Here is a 25,183-nt window from a genome sequence, read left to right as displayed (position 1 = left end):
TTTCACCCTTAAAAGAAATGTATATTGCATAAAACCTCTCATTTTCCTAACATTGTCCTATCAGCCTTTGTTCAGAGCACTCTTTAAAGCAGGAGTGTCAAATATACACTGTATGTCCAAAAGTATGTGGACACCTGATCATCACACCCCTCTGTGTTTCTTCATTAGCGTTACCACAAAAGTTGGAAGCAAACAATTGTACACAATAGCTTTGTATGTTGTCAGATCACAATTTCCCCTTCACTGGAACTAATAGGCCTAGACCCGCTGACAATGTTGGACACAATGTGCACAAAGCGAGCTCCATGAAGACTTGGTGGAGTGGAAGAGTCCTGCACAGAGCCCTGGCCTCAACTCCACTGAACTGGAATGCCAAATGGCAGATTCTACCGTAACTGGATCCATTAACCACTTGCCCACAAAATAAATTTTTCTTGTCCTTTTTTCAGTGAGGTAATATTTTCAAGATTGAAAATATGGTATTTGGTCTTCTAAAACAGCACGTCATTTAAAAATACACTGAGTATATCAATAAAAGATTTTTAAAGAATAAAGTTCTACTTCTTTGACATATCTGACAGACATAACTCCCATTTTAAAAATCCCTTTCATTATCCCTGTTGCTATAGTCAGTGAATTTCTGTCAGATGACCTGACGATAGACTCCGCCATTATGGATCTTTGGTAGTTATCGTGTGGAAGCAGGCTTTATCATTTTTGGGTGTCAACAGATAGAGTTGAAATAGATCAACAGCGAAAAAACTATTTCGTTCACGAGAGAAGCCCACAGTTATTTTTAAAAAAATGCTATTGTCAGTCAAATGCACCTGACGATAGCAAAATTCAAGCCCTCACCACGCACATGTTGACTGACGCAAAGAGGAAATTCTACTGCGCATGATTTTTGTGACAGCAGACATTTACTTCCGGGCAAGACTTGGAGTTCTGACAGCTAGATTTCATCAAATAAATCAAGGTAAGATTTTCAGTCAGTTATCCTGACGATAGAAATTTTTGACGATAGAAACATTGAGAATATATTTGTGCATTCATATTTAAAATTTTTCTGGAGGAAAACTATTGTAAGTTGAGATAAATCAGAGCCATTTGGGACCCTTTCAGCCGACCGGCCATTTCAATGTGTTATTTCCCCGCGAAAGTGACACAGTCGTGTCTATCGTCACTGTTCTGACAATTATTGTTGATATTTCAATTTTGAAAATAAATTTCTTTTTTATTTCAATATTTTATTTTATTATTTGGTTCTAGTGATGAGGTATTTAATATTATTACTAAATTTGTCAGATTAATAATGTAAGAAACAGTTTTGTTGCTATGAGTGTCTGTCAGAATATGATGGTAGACGTTAGTTTGTCTGTCAGATTTTGATGATAGAAACCGATGTGTTTCTATTGTCATTTAGCATGTCTGTCATGTCAGACTTTTATTAATTAGTTACCAGGACTACTGTCCTAAAATTTACTGTGAATGTCCAAGACCCCAAATGCTACTAGAAAAACTTAATAGAATGATCAAAATAATCAATTCAGCAATTTAAGGAGATGGGACTTAACTGGCCTCGGTTATGGTGGAATCTGCCAAATGCACCCCAGGCTTCTTCAACAAACATCAGTACCTGACCTTTCTAACGCTCTTGTGGCTGAATGAGCAAATAATTCACAGCCGTACAACAAAATCTAGGGAACGCCTTCCCAGAACAGTTGGTCATTATAACAGCAAAAGGGGGAATAAATCAGGATTGCGATGGTCGGATCATTTCATGGACCGTAATTGAAAATGGTACCAAAAGGCAAGAACCACATACTCAGACCTGAGAATGACACAGCAGCCTTTTATTTTCTTAAAAAGAAAAAAAAACACACACAAACCTAAGAGCACCGGATGAGGGGAGAAATCCAAATGCCCACTCATCTCTCTCAGTTTTCTTCACAGCTCAATATTTCTTTTACAAGCAGTGAGGATTGAAATGCTTTTGAGGCTACAATGAAAGTGAAATTAAATTAGAGATTTAAGACTGCAAAATTAACATTTTAGGAAGCATGCTGATGTTTCTAGTGAAGGAATAAATGTAGAATCATCTGCAACCCTAAAAGTGAAAAGACAGATGTAATGAAAAGGAAAACCAAACAAGAGCATTTGAGCTAAAAGAAAAACACATTTCGTAAAGTAAAACCACTAATACTTATTATATTAAATAAGGACTACAGCGATGGTTCAGTGTAAAGAGTAATTATTCCCCTGTAAATACAGAAAGAGAATATCGTCTTCAGTGTCCTGCCCAGTGGATAACATTTAGAGAAAAACCTCAGAACTCAACGTTTCTCATGCATTAAACAGAAAGTGACTCATACGGAGTCCCACTCTCATTACAGTTTCAGTGATGATGAATACGCTACACCTGAAATGTTTAGTTATGTCATCAATCAGCAGATTATGAAATGGTCAATCTACATGTACATCTGGAGCAGCCCTGTAGAGCCATTTGTCCAAGATTAGCCCTAGTTTCTACTAGAGTCATAAATATAAAACCAGCACTTGATACATTCTCCCAAAATACATTCAACATGAATCATCTTGGGAAAAGGAAACTTAAATGTCTGTGTTCTCTTGAGATGAATAATTGTGAACATGTAACAGTTTGAGACAAAACACGCTGATGTTTTTTTTAATTAGTGAAGTGCATAGCAAGAGAATCATCCTGTTTCTAGGAGATTACACGTGACTTTCATAGATGACCTGGCTTGTTGAAGATGTTCCTGCTTCTTGCTCTGGCTCCATCTCCACCTTTATCTCCTGTTCTCCAGGCTCCGCCTCCACACTCACCTGAGCTGAAGGAGTGGGACAGGCATCCGTATCTGTGAGGGGCGGAGCCTCGACACTGCAGCCTACTTCACCGAGTGGTGGGTGAACGGAGACCTGAATGGCAATGTGTTGAGGCTGCTCGTGCAGTGAAGCGTCATCTGAATCCGCTGTAGGAGATCCGCTTCTCTCCCTGTCTCTTGCTCGGTCTCGAACCTGCAGAATGGTGAAAACATTACTGGCAGCCCCACCAGCAGCACGAGAAGTGCCTTCTTGACCTTCGGGCGCCTGCCGAACAAAGGTGTGCCTCATTTCCTCGACTCCCACCACCTCCAGGATCTCCTCCATGAAAGTACGGCAGTTCATGATCAACGGCGGGAGAGGGATGCTGCGTGCCAGCTCCTCAATGTAACGTGCAAACTCCATGGTCTTAAACTGCGTGACTTTGGCCAGCTCCAGCGTTTTGGCTGACGTGATGATGGGGATGCGCTTTGCGATTTCAAATGCCTTCTGGAGCTTTTCTGCTCCCTCAGTGCGGAAAAACTCGTTGATGGCCTTCTCGGTTTTCTTCAGGTGACTGCTCATCATGCAGAGCCGAGTCACGTTCAACACCATGATGATGGTGAAAGTCACCAGACACACGACCATGTAGTACACGCCCATGTCTCCGTTGGTGAAGACCACACGCACCGTGACCGTACAGTTGGCCACGCCGTGAACATTAGAAGCCATGCAGGTGTACTTGCCACGGTCTGCAAACGTGATGCTGGTGATATTGAGGACCCCGTTCTCCAGAAGCCACCATTTTCCCTCTGAGAGAGTCACAATGAGAGCACAAAGTTATCACAAGGTAGAGTGAACTCTTGAAACTCCAGGATATATACATCTTTGATCTTGTTCTAACAAGGATAAATACAGTGTCTTGCAAAAGTATTCATCCCCCTTGGTGTTTGCCCTGTTTTGTCACATTACAAGCAAGGATTAAAATAGATTTTTTGGGGGTTAGCACCATTTGATTTACACAACATGCCCACCACTTTAAAGGTGTTTTTTTTTTAAATTGTAACACAAGAAGATGAAAAAACAGAAATCTGGAGTGTGCATATGTATTCACCCCCTTTCGTAGTGAAACCCCTAAATAAGAGCTGCTCCAACCAATTCACTTCATAAGTCACATAATTAGTTAATTAAGATCCACCTGTGTGCAATCAAAGTGTCACATGATGTCTGTATAAATCAACCTGTTCTGGAAGGACCCTGACTCTGCAACACTACTAAGCAAGCAACATGAAAACCAAGGAGCCTCCAAACAGGTCAGAGACAAAGTTGTGGAGAAGTATAGCTCAGGGTTGGGTCATAAAAAATATCCCAAACTTTGAATATCCCAGGGAGCTCCATTAAATCCATTATAGCAAAATGGAAAGAATATGGCACCACTACAAACCTGACAAGAGAAGGCCGCCCACCAAAACTCACAGACCGGGCAAGGAGGGCATTAATCAGAGATTCAACAAAGACACCAAAGATAACACTGAAGGAGCTGCAGAGATCCACAGCAGAGATGGGAGTATCTCTGAGCGGGGCTTGATGGAAGAGTGGCCAAAAAAAAAGCGCCATTGCTTAAGAAAACGTGTTGGGAGTTTGCCCAACAGCATGTGTCAGACTCCCCAAACACATGGAAGAAGATTCTCTGGTCAAATGAGACTAAAATTGATCTTTTTGGCCATCATGGGAAATGCCATGTGTGGCGCAACCCCAACACCCTGAGAACACCATTCCTACAGTGAAGCATGGTGGTGGCAGCATCATGCTGTGGGGATATTTTTCATCTGCAGGGACAGGAAAGCTGGTCAGGACTGAAGGAAAGATGGATGGCACTAAATACAGGGCAATTCTGGAGGAAAACCTGTTTGAGTCAGCCAGAGGTTTGAGACTGGGATGAAGGTTCACATTCCAGTAGGACAATGACCCTAAACATACTGCTAAAGCTACACTGGAGTGGTTTAAAGGGAAATATTTAAATGTCTTGGAATGGCCTAGTCAAAGCCCAGACCTCAATCCAACTGATAATCTGTGGCATAACTTGAAGATTGCTGTACACCAACGCAACCCATCTAACTTGAAGGAGTTGGAGCAGTTTTGCCTTGAGGAATGGGCAAAAATCCCAGTGGCTAGATGTGCTAAGCTAATAGAGACATACCCCAAAAGACTTGCAGCTGTAATTGCAGCAAAAGGTGGCTCTACAAAGTATTGACAGCGGGTGAATACCTATTCACACTCCAGATTTCTGTTTTCTCATCTTACTGTTTGTGTCACAATAAAACAATTTGCACCTTTAAAGGGGTAGGCGTATTTTATAAATTAAATGGTGCTAATCCCCCAAAAATCCATTTTAATTCCAGCTTGTAATGCGACAAAACAGGACAAACACTAAGGGGGATAAATACTTTTGCAAGACACTGTACATATTTTCAAAATATTTGAAAAACTAAAAAAAAAAAATTAAAATTAATTTAAAAAAAAGTCAATTAGGCTCTCTGAATTTTTCTGTCAGATTAATTATTAGTGTGGAGGTGTGTGACTACCTGCAGGTTATGAGTGTTTTCCACATTGAATTTCAATCTGTCTCCCTGTTAATTTATGTAGTCCTGTGAATCGTACTATTGTACTGTTCTATGTGGCATCGTGTTCCTTGGGAAATTGCATTTTGTTCTGATGTATACTAGCTAAATAAAGGAATGAGAATAAAAACCCACTTGGCTTGAACAGGCCACTGTGCCCTATTTTTAGCCCGGTATCACAGTGAATGTGTTGTAGCAGCGTGTAATTTCCTCACTGCCTGTTTGAGCTGAGATTTTTTTCCTTGCGTAGCGGTTTGTCTCAGTGGCTGAGCTTTGCAGAGTAAGCAGTAAACACAGTCAAACTCAAGTTTACACTTTGCAGTCGCTATTAATCAAAGTCCAAAGCAGGAACAGCTCTCGATCATCTCTCTCTCTCTCTCTCTCTCTGTGTTTGCGAAGAGATCTTGCTACTCATCATCTGACTATGGCCATATGACAGGAGACAGTTAACACATCTTGTTCAACATTCTGCCTTGCAAGGATGTGAAAATAAATTAATGTTTAAACGTGGCGTGTAATGGCTCACACCAGCTGTAGCACATTCAAAGTGTCCCTCATTCAGTGTGACCTGTACTGCCTGTGTCACAGAGCATCCACACACACATTGCAGAGGGGAAACGCTTACGGCGTTCAAATTATGCTTTTAAAATCCAAATACACTACCGTTCAAAAGTTTGGGGTCACTTTGAAATGTGCTTATTTTTGAAAGAAAAGCACTGTTCTTTTCAATGAAGATCACTTTAAACTAATCAGAAATGCACTCTATACATTGCTAATGTGGTAAATGACTATTCTAGCTGCAAATGTGTGGTTTTTGGTGCAATATCTCCATAGGTGTATAGAGGCCCATTTCCAGCAACTCTCACTCCAGTGTTCTAATGGTACAATGTGTTTGCTCATTGCCTCAGAAGGCTAATGGATGATTAGAAAACCCTTGTACAATCATGTTAGCACAGCTGAAAACAGTTGAGCTCTTTAGAGAAGCTATAAAACTGACCTTCCTTTGAGCAGATTGAGTTTCTGGAGCATCACATTTGTGGGGTCGATTAAATGCTCAAAATGGCCAGAAAAATGTCTCGACTATATTTTCTATTCATTTTACAACTTATGGTGGGAAATAAAAGTGTGACTTTTCATGGAAAACTCAAAATTGTCTGGGTGACCCCAAACTTTTGAACGGTAGTGTAGTAATGGTGCCAGGAATGTCCATTGTTACATTTCAGTGAGATTCCTGCATATTGTGTCAACAAGACTTACATTACTGACATTCAGCAGATGCCCTTATCCAGTTGCGCTGTACAACGTACCCAGAGCAGCCTGGGGAGCAGCTGGGGGTTAGGTGCCTTGCTCAAGGGCACTTCAGCCATTCCTGCCAGTCCAGGGAATCAAACTGGCAACGTTTTGGTCCCAAAGCTGCTTCTCTAACCATTATGACATGGCTTCCCCGTTAAAGTATAAATAACAACTGATCACCACATCAGTAAGTGGCCCATTCTGTATTATGAATATTTCTCCTTTTACATCTGAGCATGTGAAATCTAATCAGGTTACAGCCACAGGCAAATTTTGAGTTATTTGGGTTTATTGCGCAAAAACAGGAAGTACTAAGAGAGGTTAGGCGGCTATGCAAGTCATATAATTTAAAGATTAAAGGAATAATCCGGAGTGAAATGCGTTTTAGGGCTATTTTCGCATGATTGGGAGCGCATACGTTGAGTTGGTAGCACAATCACATCAATCGGTAGCCTAGTAAACTAGACCCACCCGCCTAGCGGCCAAAAATATTTTTTGCCTAGCGAGTGGGTCTAGCCTCGCACCATATAAACAAAAACACCCCGGGCATCAAATCGTGCCCGCCAATCACAACGCAAGGTTTTTGTTTGGATTCTTTGGGCGGGCTTTTGCAGGAGTGACAACAAAGCTGCGCGACGCTGGAGAAAGCACAGCAGGAAAGATGACTAAGGCTAGTGAACAGCGCGCGTTTGACTCCGCTTTGGAATCAGTTTTAGAAGAATTAGACTTGGAGTTTTCGTTGAAACATGAGCAGGAAGGGGCTCTCTGCTCATTCCTTTTCAAGAAGGACGTTTTCGCCGTTTTGCCGACCGGCTATGGCAAAAGTCTGATCTACCAGCTGGCTCCGCTCGTAGCCAAAAGGATGGGGCTAGTTTGTGCAGTACGAAGAATTAATAAACAGCTTTGAAACATTACTTTTTGATTGTTTCTTATTTTCCCGTTATTTTAAATGTAAGGGAAATTATTTCACCAAACACCACTAAATAAAAACTCTCAAAAACAGTTTAAGCAAACCCTTGAAAAACACTTGGAAAAAAAATGTGTATGTGGTACAGACTCCAAACTTGTGGTCATCATCTCCAAACTTCTTAATATCTAGAACCTGTTTATTAATTAATACGCATTTTGAAAAATTATTTATTTCAAGGCCTCCCCCACTGCTTTCTGTCGCTCTGACTACGTCACAGTCACTGTTGCGCTGATTGGTCAGAGCGTTGGCCTATACGCACAGAGACAGTTTGAAAGACAGTGGTTTGTTCCTCCTACCCCCGTCGGAAATGTCTACGGATCAAGGCCAGACTAAATATTCACATTTAGTCTGGCTTGCCAGGCTAGTCAATCGGTTGTGTTTTGAGAAAGTTGTTTTTTTGTGATTTAAACTGAAAGCGCTAACACGGCAGTGCGAGGGGCATGTCATTTCACCGATACAAAACGCTGTTTTTAAAACCATTGCCAAGGTCCAAACAACATTACAGTTCAGTGGAAGTGAGTACAGGGTTCCCACACACAAACCAAAGTGCCCCTGGCTCTGTAAATGTACGGACAGATCGTCTAGAAGACTGGATACAAAACGTGTCCCTTCCCGAAAGTAGTTGTTCTCCAGACACCATCTTCAGGGTACAGTCCGTAAAAGCCGAGTGCAGAGCTCAATCCTCTGGAAATGCACAATTTCGTAGCATTTTATGGAGAAACAGTCTCGTGTTTAGTTCGAAATTAAAAGGAAACTGCATGCAACAACATTATAGTCCAAGCGGGTTGGAATTTTGAATGGGAGGTCATGTGATGCTACGAAATTGTGCATTTCCAGCGGATTTAGCTCTGCACTCGGCTTTTACGGACTGTACCCTGAAGATGGCGTCTGGAGAACAACTACTTTCGGGAAGGGACACGTTTTGTATTCAGTCTTCTAGACGATCTGTCCGTACACTTATGGTGCTTTTCCACTACCAACGCGGCTGAGTCGGGCTGAGCCATGCGGTGCTGAGTTGGGCTGAGTGGGGCTGTTGGAGTTGCATTTCGACTACAACCGCGCTGAACCGTGCTGGCTGGAAGTGGGTGGACACATTGGGTGGAGTTAGCGAAAGTGGGTGGACGTCACGTGATGTCGTTAGGCGGCGCAAACAGTGACATCAGTGACCTTTTAAGTGGTAGTCTCACGACCCGGATAGTAAACAATAAACATGGAGGACATGGAGTCGTTAGTGTTGCTGGTCTTGGTGCTGTGGCTTGTTGTCACCGACAATGCCAACAGATACCAGCAAGAGCGTATAGATGAGGCGAGGCGCATAATTTGTTGTAATTCTTCTTCTTCCGGGTTTACAGAAGGTGGTTCCCAGAGTGCTCGCAGGGCATGTGTGGGCATGTGAGGACACTCCTCCTCACCAATCAGTGCACAGGGGAGTGTCTCCTCACGCCCCTAGCCCCACTCAGCTCGGTTTGGCTCAGTTCAGCCCCGCTGCAAAACGGTGCAAGTTTTGGGTGCTGAGTAAGGCTGAAGTGAGCCGAGTCGTGCTGCTCTGAGGTAGTCGAAACGCGAGCCATGTTGGGCTGAAGTGAGCTGAAAAAGGGTAGTGGAAAAGGCCCATTACAGAGCCAGGGACACTTCGGTTTGTGTGTAGGAACCCTGTACTCACTTCCACTGAACTGTAATGTTGTTTGGACCTTGGCAATGATTTTAAAAACAGCGTTTTGTATCGGTGAAATGACATGCCCCTCGCACTGCTATGTTAGCGCTTTCGGTTTAAATCACACAAAAAAAAAAACCTCTCTCAAAACACAACCGATTGACGTGATTGTGCTACCAACTCAACGTATGCGCTCCCAATCATGCGAAAATAGCCCTAAAAAGCATTTCACTCCGGATTATTCCTTTAACTTCTTTAGGCTGTAGATTAACTTCTCTTCGGGGAAAAATTGTGTTTTCATGGAACGTGGTTATGGAAAACAAGTTATGCATTTTAGTTTTCACAGGTTCACCTTGTGCTACAATAACCATTACATGGTGCTATTATCGTTCAAACTTCCTCATATCAGCACATTTCTGAGAACAGTTATATAACCTTCCTTTTTTACTTTAAACTTTTCTGATTGTTTAGTGCAACACTAATGGTTAATGATATAAAAGCATTTTTCCTACACACCATGTTCCCTAGAACCGTACGCCTCCGATATTAAAACAGGATCATCTACATCCAAGTTTAAGGAAACGATCACTTTTATCCAAACGTACAGAAACGAGACCAATTTAAGCCTCTACTTTTTTTAAACTTGGGTAGCCTTTATCTAAAATAAGCCCTGATCTTTATAAAGCACAGCTTGAGCTTATGGTTGTGCTTGCTCAGAGGTTTGATGTGCTCTGAATCTATACCACTTTCCTTTTATAGCACAGAGCAGGCAGTCCAGCGTTAATATGGACAGCAGAGTCCATTTAGCGTGACCTGAAAACGAATGCCTCAGCAAGTAGCTTTTAATTAATGCATTATGTACTCATGCTGAAACGGAGCACATTTAATCTTCGTCACCAGGCGTGATCAGACTAAAACGTCTCAACTGCTGAATAACAAACCCAACAAATACCCTGCATTAGAAAACCCGAACGGTCTGAATTACAAGTACTCAGCACTACACTGTGGGATTTAAACGTTACTATGATCAAACAGCAGGCAATCCATCACAACTACATAAACCAGAGCTACACAGCTGGTTCTGCATAACGTGTGCAGTCAGCTCTTATGGTGATCTCCACTGTGCTCAGAGAAACATTTCTAAAGCAAGTTTAGACAGGTTGGACACAACACACTACAGCAGCATGGGCGTAAAGGGCTAAGCGGGGAAGTTTTGTTCTGACTTATTACTTAATAGCATTGTTTAAGAACAGGCATGAGCATGTTGGTCTCACCTTATCCAGATACTTTCACATCAATGGTGCTTCACAGGTGATGAGCCTGAGGCGTTAAACTGCCTTGCTTTTTAAATCGGCATGTTGTATACACACCACAGCACTGTTTAACTCTCAAACTCGGAAGGAAGCGTTGGCCCGTTTTCTCTAACAGCAGCGCTGACAATATCTCCTGCTCCATTTCCAATCACAACTTTATATTAATACAGTAATGATTCATTCAAACGAACTTGTGTATATGATGGACAATTTACATAAGCATATTTTTTTAAAAAACATGTTATTTCCACGCAAACCACGAGTTGGCCTAGTGGTCAGTGTGTCCACCTCTCGACTGGGAGATTGCTAGTTCTACTCGCGGTCGGGTCATACCAAAGACCATCAAAAAAAAAAAAAAAGTGATCCCTACTACCATTTGGCAAGATAGACTGTAACCCCTCCTGTGGGTTCACCACCCACAGAGGTAGCAGTAGGGGTTTGGTGCAGTGTGGATTGGGTGGCAGTCGAAGGCAGGGGCCTCGACGACCTGATCCCCAGACACAGCGGCTGGCTGTTGGGACATGGAATGTCACTTCGCTGGGGGGGAAGGAGCCTGAGCTTGTGCGGGAGGTTGAGAGGTACCGGCTAGAGATAGTCGGGTTCACCTCCACGCACAGCTTGGGCTCTGGAACCCAGCTCCTCGAGAGGGGCTGGACTTTCCACTTCTCTGGAGTCGCCCGTGGTGAGCGGCGGCGGGCTGGTGTGGGCTTCCTTATAGCTCCCCAGCTCAGCCGCCATGTGTTGGAGTTTACCCCAGTGAACGAGAGGGTCGCCTCTCTGCGCCTTCGGATTGGGGAGAGGGCTCTTGCTGTTGTTTGTGCCTACGGGCCAAATAGCAGTATAGAGTATCCGGCCTTCTTGGAGTCCCTGGGAGAGGTACTGAGGGGTGCTCAGACTGGGGACTCCATTGTGCTACTGGGGGACTTCAATGCTCACGTGGGCGATGACAGTGACACCTGGAGGGGCGTGGTTGGGAGGAACGGCCTCCCCGATCTGAACCCGAGTGGTGTTTTGTTATTGGACTTCTGTGCTAGTCACAGTTTGTCCATAACGAACACCATGTTCGAGCATAGGGGTGTCCATAAGTGCACGTGGCACCAGGACACCTTAGGTTGGAGGTCAATGATCGACTTTGTAGTCGTGTCATCTGATCTCCGACCCTATGTCTTGGACACTCGGGTGAAGAGAGGGGCTGAGTTGTCAACTGATCACCACCTGGTGGTGAGTTGGATCCGCTGGCGGAGGAGGAAGCTGGACAGACCTGGCAGGCCCAAACGTATGGTGAGGGTCTGCTGGGAACGTCTGGCCGAGCACTCTGTTGGGGAGGTCTTTAACTCCCACCTCCGGGAGAGCTTTTCCCAGCTTCCGAGGGAGGCGGGGGACATTGAGTCTGAGTGGACCATGTTCTCTACCTCCATTGTGGACGCAGCTGTTCGGAGCTGTGGCCGCAAAGTCTCCGGTGCCTGTCGTGGCGGCAATCCCCGAACCTGGTGGTGGACACCGGAAGTAAGGGATGCCGTCAAGCTGAAGAAGGAGTCCTATCGGGCCATGTTGACCTCCGGGACTCCCGAGGCAGCCGACAGGTATCGGCAGGCCAGGCGTGCTGCAGCTCGGGCAGTTGCGGAGGCAAAAACTCGGAACTGGGAGGAGTTCGGGGAGGCCATGGAGAAGGACTATCAGTCGGCCTCTAAGAAATTCTGGCAAACCGTCCGGCGCCTCAGGAGGGGGGAAGCAGTACTCTGCCAACACTGTTTACAGTGCGGGTGGGGAGCTGTTGACCTCGACTGGGGACATTGTTGGGCGGTGGAAGGAATACTTTGAGGATCTCCTCAATCCCACCGTCATGTCTTCCACTGAGGAGACTGAGGCTGATGACTCAGAGGTGGACTCGTCCATTACCCAAGCCGAAGTCACTGAGGTGGTTTGCAAGCTCCTCGGTGGCAAGGCACCGGGGGTGGATGAGATCCGCCCTGAGTATCTCAAGTCTCTGGATGTTGTGGGGCTGTCTTGGTTGACACGCCTCTGCAACATCGCGTGGCGGTCGGGGACAGTGCCTCTGGAGTGGCAGACTGGGGTGGTGGTCCCTCTTTTTAAGAAAGGGGACCGGAGAGTGTGCTCCAATTATAGGGGAATCACACTTCTCAGCCTCCCAGGGAAAGTTTACTCCAGGGTACTGGAGAGGAGAATTCGACCAATAGTCGAACCTCGGATCCAGGAGGAACAATGCGGTTTTCGTCCTGGTCGCGGAACACTGGACCAGCTCTATACCCTTCATAGGGTGCTCGAGGGTTCATAGGAGTTTGCCCAACCAGTCCACATGTGCTTTGTGGATCTGGAGAAGGCATTCGACCGTGTCCCCCGTGGTATTCTGTGGGGGGTGCTTCGGGAGTATGGGGTTCGGGGCTCTTTGCTAAGGGCTGTCCGGTCCCTGTACGAACGGAGCAGGAGTCTGGTTCGCATTGCCGGCAGTAAGTCAGACCTGTTCCCAGTGCATGTTGGACTCCGTCAGGGCTGCCCTTTGTCACCGGTTCTGTTCATAATTTTTATGGACAGAATTTCTAGGCGCAGCCAGGGGCCGGAAGGAATCCTGTTTGGGAACCACAGGATTTCATCTCTGCTTTTTGCGGATGATGTTGTCCTGTTGGCTTCTTCAAACCAGGACCTTCAGCATGCACTGGGGCGGTTTGCAGTCGAGTGTGAAGCGGCTGGGATGAGAATCAGCACCTCCAAGTCCGAGGCCATGGTTCTCGACCGGAAAAGGGTGGCTTGCCCTCTCCAGGTTGGTGGAGAAGTCCTGCCTCAAGTGGAGGAGTTTAAGTATCTCGGGATCTTGTTCACGAGTGAGGGAAGGATGGAGCGTGAGATCGACAGGCGGATCGGTGCAGCCTCCGCAGTGATGCGGTCGCTTTACCGGTCCGTCGTGGTGAAGAAGGAGCTGAGCCAAAAGGCGAAGCTCTCAATTTACCGGTCGATCTACGTTCCGACTCTCACCTATGGTCATGAGCTTTGGGTAATGACAGAAAGAACAAGATCGCGGATACAAGCAGCTGAAATGAGTTTCCTTCGCAGGGTGGCTGGGCGCTCCCTTAGAGATAGGGTGAGAAGCACAGTCACTCGGGAGGAGCTCGGAGTAGAGCCGCTGCTCCTCCACATCGAGAGGAACCAGCTGAGGTGGCTCGGGCATCTTTTTCGGATGCCTCCTGGACACCTCCCTGGGGAGGTGTTCCAGGCATGTCCCCCCGGGAGGAGGCCCCGGGGAAGACCCAGGACACGCTGGAGGGACTATGTCTCTCGGCTGGCCTGGGAACGCCTCGGTGTTCTTCCTGAGGAGCTGGCCGAGGTGTCTGGGGAAAGGGAAGTTTGGGCTTCCATGCTTAGACTGCTGCCTCCGCGACCCGGTCCTGGATAAGCGGAAGAAGACGAGACGAGACTGTAACCCTAGCTGTATAGGCGAGAGGCCGAGGGCTAACGAAACGGAGATTGGTGCCACACCCGTACACCTCAAAGAGCTGGTTAGTACTGGGACAGGAGACTGCCTGGGAAGACCAGATCCTGGTGTGAGAGGGATTTTGATTTCCATGCAAAGCAGGGACACGTTTAACTCCGGTCATACAGAAAAATATATTCTCATTCATATGGTGTAATATTTAAATAATATTGACTGGTGTTGAGTGGTATCTCAGATAGGTAGCATGATACTGAACGAGTCAAAGACGAGTTCAGTCTCATGCTAGCCGAATGGAATATATCTGATATACCACAAAAAAAAGGCACCAATATTATTATTACACATTCCTTTCGGGTGTTCAACGAGTCTTTCTCTCTCAAAATCTTACGTATTTAACGAAGCAAATCTGGCAGCCATGTTTGTTTACAAATTGTCACAGTCACTTGCTAGCGCAGAAGTTTTACATCTCCGACGTGTGACGTCATGTTGTCTTGACAACCATGCAGTATCGTAAACCATATTCAACGCTCATTCTCCATTGGGTAGAGTGACGTAATACACGTAGGATAAGCGATACGCTAACAATACTGCATGCTATCGAACCAAATGAATGAAACCTGCTAGAAGGAATAGAACACATGTTTTTATTCCATTGAAAACATGTCCTGTATGTCTAAAAATATTTAAGGATGCATTTGTTCAACCCTTAGGGAAGGAGTCTCCAGTGCGAGCACTTGATAACAGCCAGTACGTTTCAAGTCATGGAAAAATCTCCCAAACAGAGAAGATTGTGTTTTCCTGGTTTATCCTGGCAAGCTGTTGGTAACACAACAAGCTCAAGCTCCAGTTTTTTTTTTTTTTTGGGGGGGTCCTTATTAACTTGAAAAAGCGGGATAAAGAGGCCGATTAGTGAGAACAGGAACTAACTCATCTCTCAGATTCTCCAAAACATGTAACAACTATGAAGAGTTAAAAAAAAAAAATTACAAACCCTCATTATCTGTAGCCGCTTTATCCTGTTCTACAGGGTCGCAGGCAAGCTGGAGCCTATCCCAGCTGACTACGGGCGAAAGGCGGGGTACACCCTGGACAAGTCGCCAGGTCATCACAGGGCTGACACATAGACACAGACAACCATTCACACTCATTCACACCTACGGTCAATTTAGAGTGACCAGTTAACCTAACCTGCATGTCTTTGGACTGTGGGAGAAACCGGCGCACCCGGAGGAAACCCACGCGGACACGGGGAGAACATGCAAACTCCACACAGAAAGGCCCTCGCCGGCCACGGGGCTCGAACCCGGACCTTCTTGCTGTGAGGCGACAGCGCTAACCACTACACCACTGTGCCACCCATTACAAACCCTGCCCTTTGTAAATAAATTATAAATTGTAACTGTTGGCAAATCGCTGTAGTGTAAAAGTAAAAAAAAAAACCACTTCAGGGTGATAAAGTTGGACTGCATTGGATCTTGTCATGTTTTAGTCCTTACACAATACACCACATTAGGGTTGTGTGGAAATATACACTACCGTTCAAAAGTTTGGGGTCACCCAAACAATTTTGTGTTTTCCATGAAAAGTCACACTTTTATTTCCCACCATATGCTGTAAAATGAATAGAAAATATAGTCGAGACATTTTTCTGCCCATTTTGAGCATTTAATCGACCCCACAAATGTGATGCTCCAGAAACTCAATCTGCTCAAAGGAAGGTCAGTTTTATAGCTTCTCTAAAGAGCTCAACTGTTTTCAGCTGTGCTAACATGATTGTACAAGGGTTTTCTAATCATCCATTAGCCTTCTGAGGCAATGAGCAAACACATTGTACCATTAGAACACTGGAGTGAGAGTTGCTGGAAATGGGCCTCTATACACCTATGGAGATATTGCACCAAAAACCACACATTTGCAGCTAGAATAGTCATTTACCACATTAGCAATGGATAGAGTGGATTTCTGATTAGTTTAAAGTGATCTTCATTGAAAAGAACAGTGCTTTTCTTTCAAAAATAAGGACATTTCAAAGTGACCCCAAACTTTTGAACGGTAGTGTATATGATCAGCCATTCGATGTTTATTACTGTATGAGCCTGGTCTTCGTCAAAACCAATACTAAGCCCTTATTCACTCACATAAGTGATATGACTCATAGAACAGAGAAGATTATGGTCATATTCATTACCGACACAAATCAGCATGCTTTGTTTTTAAGTTGTGGAAGTGGTTTGACTGTATCCATTACAAAAGACTTCACAAGACAAAATTCTTCTGAACCTTAGCCGAGAAAACAACCTACCGCTTCCCTCGGTGTCCAAAAGGTGTCCGTGGGAGTTGAACCACTGCACCTTAGGGAAAGGCTCTCCAGTGACGTTGCAGTCGATCAGGACGCAGTTCCCCTCGCGGGCGATGATCTGACTCGCCGCGGTGAGCACCACAGGTGTGTTACCCTCCTCCACCTCACCTGCTGTCTGTGTGCCATTCACATCAGCCAACGAAACCTCCGAGGCCTCGGCAGAGCCCAAGCTGAGAACGCACACTAAATAAATCAAAACAGATTCATCTACACCTTTCATTTTCAATGGCCTTATATGAGATCAGATGTTAGATGTTAGACGTCACTCCACTCCAGCGTTCATGTCAAAGTCAGATTTTCTGCAGGCGGCTCAGAGAGAGGAGGTCAGGATTGTAATGATGACTGCAGACTAGACTCTGATCCTCAGCAGTTCCTCTGCAAAACAGGAAAACATGCAGCACTTTTTCACTCAGGGTACACATTTCTGTTCCAAAATGTTTTTTTTTTTTTTAAAGTTTAGTTTTCAGATTTTTAGTCAGTGCATTTTGTTTCCACATGAAAATTTCATGAGGTCTCCTCATCTGATACAGAAGATATGGCCTGTTGATCAAGACCACCGTTTCGGTGAATTGGTGGGGGCTACGGAGACTACACCAGTGTATATTTTTTTCCACAGAAGAAAAAAAAAGAAATATTTAAAGATATAACTAGATATATTTTATTGGGAATATTATGAACAGGGATGTGATTTTGGGCTGGTGAAATTATCTGAAAATTTTAGCCGGGGGTCTGGGGGCCGCAGGCCCCCAGCTGATCCAGGGCAGCGCCCTGGTGGGGGGACAAGGGGGGCGAAGCCCCCCGAAGCTCCTGGGTTCTGGGGTTTTTGGACTTAAAAATTGTACTAAAATGGCAAGCAAACACACAAGAAAAAACTTGTCATGATTAACAAATTCAAGCCAATTTAAGGGTCAACATGCAACTCTGAGCCCCTATAGTAAATTCAATGATTCTTAACTGACAAAAAGCCAAAACATGAAACCTAAAAATGTCATTCTAAATTAAATCTGTATTAGAATAGAAAACTGCATAAGGAAAAACAAAATTTATACTTTCAATTACTGTAGAAGTTGAACATACCTAAATGTGCCTTTTCAAACAAACATGATGCAACATAAGAATTCATCCACCATTATTTATTAAACTCTATTGCTCCTGGTCGTCTCCCGGTTTGCTTCTTATGTATGGCAACTTCTAATATTTAAGTTACTGCCCACCCCGTTTAGACAGGGTAACAGGATTGACAAAAAAAATTAGTCATGCATAGACTACTTACCAAAACTGAAATTTTTAAGTAAATATTCTCAGATTCAGTTCATTCTGCCATCCATATAAAAGGTGAGAATATGTAGATCCTTGGCAACAAATAATTTCAATAATAGCTTTTGGGAGCATTTATTTTTGTTATGTGATTAATCACGGTAACAGAACTGACACAAACCTCTGGGACAGGTACAAAAATTAACAAAACATCGAAAAATATCTTTTCTTAATGGCATTTTCAATTTGTGACATCATATGTCCATTGTGGTTTCTACAGTCTTGTCATTGAACATGAAAAAGTTTCAAGTCCACCTTTGTCCAACATTAAGAATCATGTCTGAAAAAAAAAGTCTCTTTTCAGTGGGACAGCCATTTTTGCTCATTTTCGACCCTAAAATTTGCTACAAAATGCACATTTATGAACCAAAGTAGTCAAATTTTGAAATGCAAGGTAGAACTGATAATGTTTTATCATATGAGACCATAAAAAGGTTTTAGAAATCTCAAAATGTAAACAAAACACGTCCGGACAAAAAAATAAATAAATAAATACGTTTTCTGTGAAATTGACTCATATACAGAACTGTACAGTGTTCACTCACTTGAGGATTTTCATATGCAAGAATAAAAATCACTTTTTCACTAAACAACATTCACAAAAAATGTGTTTGCAATTAATTGGGATCCACTGTTTTTATCATTTCAACCGCACATCAGACCCTCGGCCAACTGAAAATGTCTTTCATGCACTTTTCTCCCTCATGAGAATTTTGAAAAGTTGGCAAGTATGTATTATTTGCACTAACATTTTAATATTGAATAAACAAATCAAAATTGTGTATAATTACCTTACATCCACGCTGGGGGAAATGTTTTGAGTGAAAATTAAAACTAAGTTGGAGTGAAAAAGGTGAAATAATCTGTGATGAAGTTGGCAGAGACTCTGAGGTAAAGTGAGAGGAGGCGGGAGGGGTCAAGCATCACTGCCGCCTCACAGACTCACTTTCCCGGGTTAAACTCCCACCACTCCCCCTCTCTCTACACCGCTCCCCCTCTCTCTACACCGCTCCCCCTCTCTCTACACCGCTCCCCCTCTCTCTACACCGCTCCCCCGCTCTCGAGCTTTTGTTTTCACTGAGTAACCATTTTGATTTGTAAACTAGAGCCGTGATTTAAACTGCTGTTTCTTCGGACGTAACTAAAACAAACTGAAATAAAAACCGCCCCTTCTTTTCTCCTCAGAAGGTTTAGCCTCTGATGCTAACCTTTTCGCCACAGCTTTCATAGCGTGCGCATCCAGGAAGCAACAGATGGCACGAGGCCCCGTTGCCACGGCAACCTTCATCACCCTGCGAAAACATACCCAGCTGTCGCACGTGCAGTGACACCATCACCACTCGCAGGTTTATTATGGGGAAAGAAATGAGCTGGGTTGTTTTTTTTCTTCTTCCCCATGTTTATTTACTTTAAAAACACACACACACACACACACACACACACCAAACTGATGATCAGGTGCATCTTTACGCTCGATCACGGAGGCTGCCATCTTTCAACTCTTTGTTTGAAGCGAGCTTACGTACAGCTGTCTAACAAGCGCGTTCATTGGTTGTTACAGAGCAATGGGCCAATCACGTACCTCGTTTCATCTCAATGACGGAATTACTGAAAGTCGGAACGAATAGGATACGAATGCGGATTTTTGAGCGGAAAATCGGAAAAACATTTTCTTCAAATTGAGATGAAAAAAGTGGAATTCCGCGAATTCGCGGAAAAATCACATCCCTGTATGAAATACAATTTGTATGGCAATGAGCACAGAATCAAATATCTTTTCTAACGAAGAAATGCCTAACGAAGAATTGGGGGGCTACGGAGACTACATTTCTCAATTAAACCACTACTCAGTGCAATTACTTCAAGTCTGTAATGACTAAAAGCATTTTTATACCTTTACTTCTCATGGTAATTATAAAAACATTATGGGAAATTCTTTAACCCTGATTAAACCCCGAGTTTAGAGAGGGCTACGGAGACAACATTGCTTTTTCCATTATCCCAGTGAACATTTTCAATCAACGCTGAAAGGTGTCGGTGCCTTACAGTCAACAAATGTTTTTTCCTGTGCATTATTCCGACATGTATGGAGATTGAAACTACCATAATGGAGAACATTAAAAGAATCAGTGATTGAATTTTTGGGTTCCTTTTTGAGAACACTGACCAAAAACATTATTTGGCATAACGATGGACACATTATTAACGCCTCGGTCACAACCAGCCGTACGTGCTCCTACGGCCGGTCTACATGCAAAAAAACTCAAGAAACGCACGGAGGGCACGCGTGTGATGTGCTGATTTTCGAGCCGTAGACTGGCCGCAGACAGGCCGCAGAGGTTCTTTGTCATGTCAAACAAACTCTACGGGCGCTTACGTTTTTTTTCAGGTTGCAAGACAAACTTATGCCCAACGTGCGTCTTTCTCCACGAACAAAAAAAAAGCAGCGATTTGAGAAATGCCAAAAATCGCACGGCCCAAAAAATCATATGTCCGGTTGTGACCTAGGCTTTAAGAACTGCAAAATTTTTGCCAGGTGATAAATGACTCCTTTATATGCATATAGTGCATATCACAGGTAAATTCAGGAGCAAGATCAATGTAATTCTCCTATTTTATATTAAACTTTGGTCAAATATCTGTCACATTTTGTATTTTGTGCAATTTTTTTACCTTGCGCAATACCAGAAAAATTAATTTGAAATCAAGCCATTTGAGGCGAATTGGTCCGCCTCTGAAAAAACTTGGCATTTGGATTTCCCAGCAAACATTGATTTTCGTGACGTCGCGTGCGGGACGCCTCCCTCTGAATCCTACATCAGCCCTGGTTTGTTTATGAGAAAACGACCTGGTGGTTTTCTGCAAATTTCTTCACCGCTCTCACATAATTATTAAAATGGTTAACAGATGTATCGTAGGAGGGTGTAGCAACACCAATCTTGATGGGATTAGTACTCATCGTTTCCCAAAAGACCAGACAATGAGAGAGAAATGGGAGCGCTTCGTGCAAGGCTCCCGGAAGCCGAGGGCCAAGCAGAGCCGAGAAAAAGACCAAGAAAATCGGCAATTCACAAGTTGACTGTTGCCAGGGTAAGAAATAATTCTGACATCTCATTATATTCTTCATCCAAAGGTGAAGTAACATATCAGGTGACAATTCCATATTTCAATGCAAAATTGCTAGCTGCAAAACTTGGTCAACACAGGCTGTGCACTGAAACCGTGCAAAGCTCTCTCAGCCTGCTGGCGCTTCCGCAGATAACGTCATGAATCTGGCTCCAGACTCCCTTGGGATTTTTCCAGACGCGTTTTATTTTTTTCTGCTGTAGACAGATGGCCTTGTGCAAAATTACCCTTCTGGAAGCGTGTGTAAAGGGACATACTTTCATATAAAAAAAAAAAAAAATTGGTCCAGGATATGCACTTTAAATTAAGCAGAGATACTACATTACCATTTCATATCAATCTTATAGCACAAAATGCACTAGAAATGTGGGATTTTGTATGATGTTATACAATTCAATGTATAGTGGAACAGTAGAACATGCCAAAACAGCCCTAAAATGGACCAAAAAGGCATAAAAAATAATGAAAGAATCAACATGGAAACAAAATTTAAGAAGTGTTCTCTGTGGTGATCCGATGACACTAATGTAAACATACAAGTTTAATACAAGAAACTTGACTTTTTTTTTTTTTTAAATATACCTGAGACACAGCAGATCGGACAGCATCACTCATAGAACACGGTTATCTGTGGTTGGTTGAAGAGAGCAACTGGACTTGCTTGAAGATTCTTGAAGACGTTTCACCTCTCATCCAAAAGGCTTCTTCAGTTCTGTCTGACTAATAGGGAGTATCAGGTATTTATCCTCTCATGGATCATCATAGAATCTGAATCAGAATGCCGATGGCTGCACCGTAGGTGGCTGATAAAAGATGTCTTAGACACCCACCTCTGTTCAGTGATGGCCGTTCCAGGTTGACAAAAATGAACGATCCTCTCTGGCTAATGCCACTTTTCCACTACCAACGCGGCTGAGTCGGGCTGGGCTGAGCCGTGCCGTGCTGAGTTGGGCTGAGTCGAGCTGAGTGGGGCTGTTGGAGTTGCATTTCGACTACAACTGCGCTGAACCGTGCTGGCTGGAAGTGGGTGGACACATTGGGCGGAGTTAGCGAAAGTGGGTGGACGTCACGTGATGTTGCTAGGCGGCGCAAACAGTGACATCAGTGATCTTTTAAGCGGTAGTCTCATGACCCGGATAGTAAACAATAAACATGGAGGACATGGAGTCGTTAGTGTTGCTGGTCTTGGTGCTGTGGCTTGTTGTCACCGACAACGCCAACAGATACTGGCAAGAGCGTATAGATGAGGTGAGGCGCATAAGGCTTCAGAAATTCTCGTAATTTGTAATTATTCTTCTTCCGGGTTTACGGTGTTTACAGATCCCAGCGTGCTCGCGGGGCGTGTGTGGGCATGTGAGGACACTCCTCCTCACCAATCAGTGCACAGGGGAGTGTCTCCTCACGCCCCTAGCCCCACTCAGCTCGGTTTGGCTCGCTTCAGCCCTACTCCAAAACCGTGCGAGTTTTGGGTGCTAAGCAGGGCTGAAACGAGCTGAGTCGTGCTGCTCTGAGGTAGTCGAAATGCGAGCCGTGTCGGGCTGAAGTGAGCTGAAAAAGGGTAGTGGAAAAGGGCCATAAGATGTCTGCCAGTTTTCTGGAAGTCCTCTCATACTCCCGCACCAGTCGAAGGGAACTCATCCCAAAGTGCGCAGAAACATATCTGTGAAGAATCTCAGTCATCCAGGTACATAGTAGTAATCTGTGGTTGGTAGAAGAGAGCAACTGGACTTGCTTGAAGGCCCTCTGGGCCGATGTCACGGTATTTCACAATACGGACCGACCTTAAGCTGGTAAATGATATATTTATTTTTTTCTTTACCAAATTCTAACAGAAAACGAGAGCGCCCGAAAGGGAAAACCGAGCCAAGCCGCCATTTTGAATCCTCATTCACGGCTATAATGCAAATGGCTTCCTCCTCGGTATACAAGTGCACTTCCATGGCAGGAGAAAAAAAAAAAACCTACGTTTTGCCGCCTATGTAGTTCCCTATTTATACAAATAGGACTCATTCAGGATTCAGCCATGTTTTAGCTCGACCAAAGTTCTACAGTATTATGACCTTTATGTTGCATAAATAAAACCATTTGGTGAAACTTTGAAGAAGAGATTGTACTGGTTTAAAGTTTTTACCTAACGTAATATTATGTATTAGGATAACATGGTCTAAAATGGGCCTCATTAACTAATGAGATCAAACTGTTAGCAACAGTTAGAGGTTTTTAGCTTTGTCCTGAAATGTTTTCTTTTATTTCTTCTTCCTCAGGGGGGTAAAACTCGCTTTCGCTGTGAACACTGTCGTTATCGCTATCCATGCTGTAAAATTAATGCTGTTCTCCTGAGAAATGCTGGCAAAAATTTATAAATCCTATTAAAAAAAAAAAAAGATAAATGTTGACAAAACTGTCAACTACTATGTAGGATACGGACCCGCTCGCCAGCCAATCAGAGCGCAGGATTTGGACTGCGAAAAAAAATACTATTATCTGTGGAACGGATTGTGTGTCATATACCCTTTGATAAATGTGCAATATCCACACATAACTTTCATTCCCGTCACAAAACGTGCAATATTTCCATATAACTTTCCCCTCTTAATAATCCAGGAACAGCTTTTTATTTTATTCATGTTATTTAACATTTGCCCTCTCCTGTTTAATACATGTATTTAAAATTTTGAGCATATAACTCCCCCCCCCCAACGTATTGTATAGTGTTTTTATATTTTTGTTTTTATTTTCTAATCTGTTGACAGACAGCCCTGCACAAAAATTCCAATGTGTCTGAACTGTTGGTTTATGCACAAATGGCAAAAAAAAAAAAAAAACAACAACCTTGACCTTGACATAACATCTTATTTCTCCAGATGTGTACCCTGAGTGAAAAAAATGCCGATTATGTTTGGTGTAACGTCCCAAAATCATCAACAAAACTTTTAAATTTTCCAACAGAAATCCAAGCAGTTGTTAAAATCATAGCACGCAACTTTTATGACACACAAAACAGCAGGATTCCCAATCCGAGTGAGAAGAGCCCGGTTATGTTAGCTAGCTAAGCCGAGTTAGCATTGCTAACCTAGCATTATATAACCAGCTCCAGGGTTGGCTGAATATTTTCAGTCCACACAATAATGTTTGTATTGGAACTAAACACGAACTTAAACATGCATTTTTTTTTAAATAAAGAAGAAAAAAAGAACAAGACAGAGCTAATATTTCACGAATGATGTTAGCTCAGCTCAGGCTAGTCACTCAGCTGACAGAGATAAAGGGGAGAAAAAGCATAAAACAGGATTTTCCTTCAGCTCAGCTCTGAGGAAAACCGCTAGATTGACAAAACACCGGTATTTACACAGCGCGATAACGTCGGAAAAATACACCACACACTGATATCATCGACTGATTTTAACACAGTGAAGTGTGACCATAATTCTGAAGTGTAAATAAGACGTGTTATTATTTTTAAAATATAAAAAACAAAGCGTTTTAATGAGGTGACTCTCTGCTAGCGTTCAGGCTCTAACGCTACTGTTGAACCAGACTGCTAACATTAATAAAAAAAAAAAAACATTTTTTTAAAAATACCCACTTACCTTATTTAATTCTTTATCACTATTTTACTCCCCGCATTATTTGTGTTTCTAAACAGCCTCTTTCTATCCATCAGTGATTAATTTCTTTTCCTTCTTTCTTGACACTGCTCAACAAGCGACCAAACTTAGACCTGCGTCCCAAATGGCTCCCTATAGAATACATTAGTGCACTAGATGAGCCGTACAAAGCCATTACGTCATCCCCTACGTAGTGCACTGCTGTAGGAAGCGCTGATGCATTTAGGATTCAGCCTCCTGTAATAATGTAGTGACAGTTTGGATGCTTCCTAAATATGTTTTTATATACCTGATCCACCTGAAATATTGTAAAACGTTGCCTTTGTTACTCAAATATTATATTCCTATGTACAGGAATTTGACCAGAGCTTAAATATTCCTCCTCATGTCTGCTTTAGGAAAATACATGAATATGAGCACAGTATAATATGTCTAACATGCCCAACCCCATTCCTACACCTGTGCCACCCTGTAGTTTAGTTCACACACACCTTATATTAAAATAAAAATACATATTTGTTAATGAAGTCCAAGACGAACCGGATCAGGCGTGTTACACCAGGGCTGGAAGTAAACTCTGAAGTAGTCAGGATGTGCTCATGGTGACTGTTCACAGTATTTTTATATTTTATTTGAAGATCCATCCACTATCTG

The 25,183-nt window shown here is 43.4% G+C and overlaps 1 protein-coding gene across 1 annotated transcript; it reads right to left on the bottom strand.

Annotated features, from left to right (window-relative positions):
• Window positions 1-1,832: 1,832 nt before the first annotated feature.
• Window positions 1,833-24,880, bottom strand: mfap3l (microfibril associated protein 3 like). The gene is made up of 3 exons (XM_060940287.1): window positions 24,512-24,880; window positions 16,422-16,853; window positions 1,833-3,632 (listed from the first exon to the last, which is right to left on the bottom strand). The coding sequence occupies exons 2-3, from the start codon at window positions 16,696-16,698 to the stop codon at window positions 2,734-2,736; spliced, it is 1,176 nt and encodes a 391-aa protein (XP_060796270.1). The 5' UTR covers window positions 16,699-16,853; window positions 24,512-24,880; the 3' UTR covers window positions 1,833-2,733.
• Between the last annotated feature and the right edge of the window lie 303 nt (window positions 24,881-25,183).

The sequence above is a fragment of the Neoarius graeffei genome, chromosome 1, assembly GCF_027579695.1.
Source record: "Neoarius graeffei isolate fNeoGra1 chromosome 1, fNeoGra1.pri, whole genome shotgun sequence".
Classification (NCBI taxonomy): domain Eukaryota; kingdom Metazoa; phylum Chordata; class Actinopteri; order Siluriformes; family Ariidae; genus Neoarius; species Neoarius graeffei.
Note: the sequence above shows the minus strand (reverse complement) of the source record. Positions and strands in the feature narration are given on the sequence as shown.

Excerpts from the sequence above, each read along its gene's own strand:
- mfap3l (XM_060940287.1), bottom strand. The coding sequence starts at position 16,698 with ATGAAAGGTGTAGATGAATCTGTTTTGATTTATTTAGTGTGCGTTCTC. Across the intron at positions 3,633-16,421 it reads TTTGGACACCGAGGGAAGCG|AGGGAAAATGGTGGCTTCTG; the intron begins GTAGGTTGTTTT and ends TGACTCTCTCAG.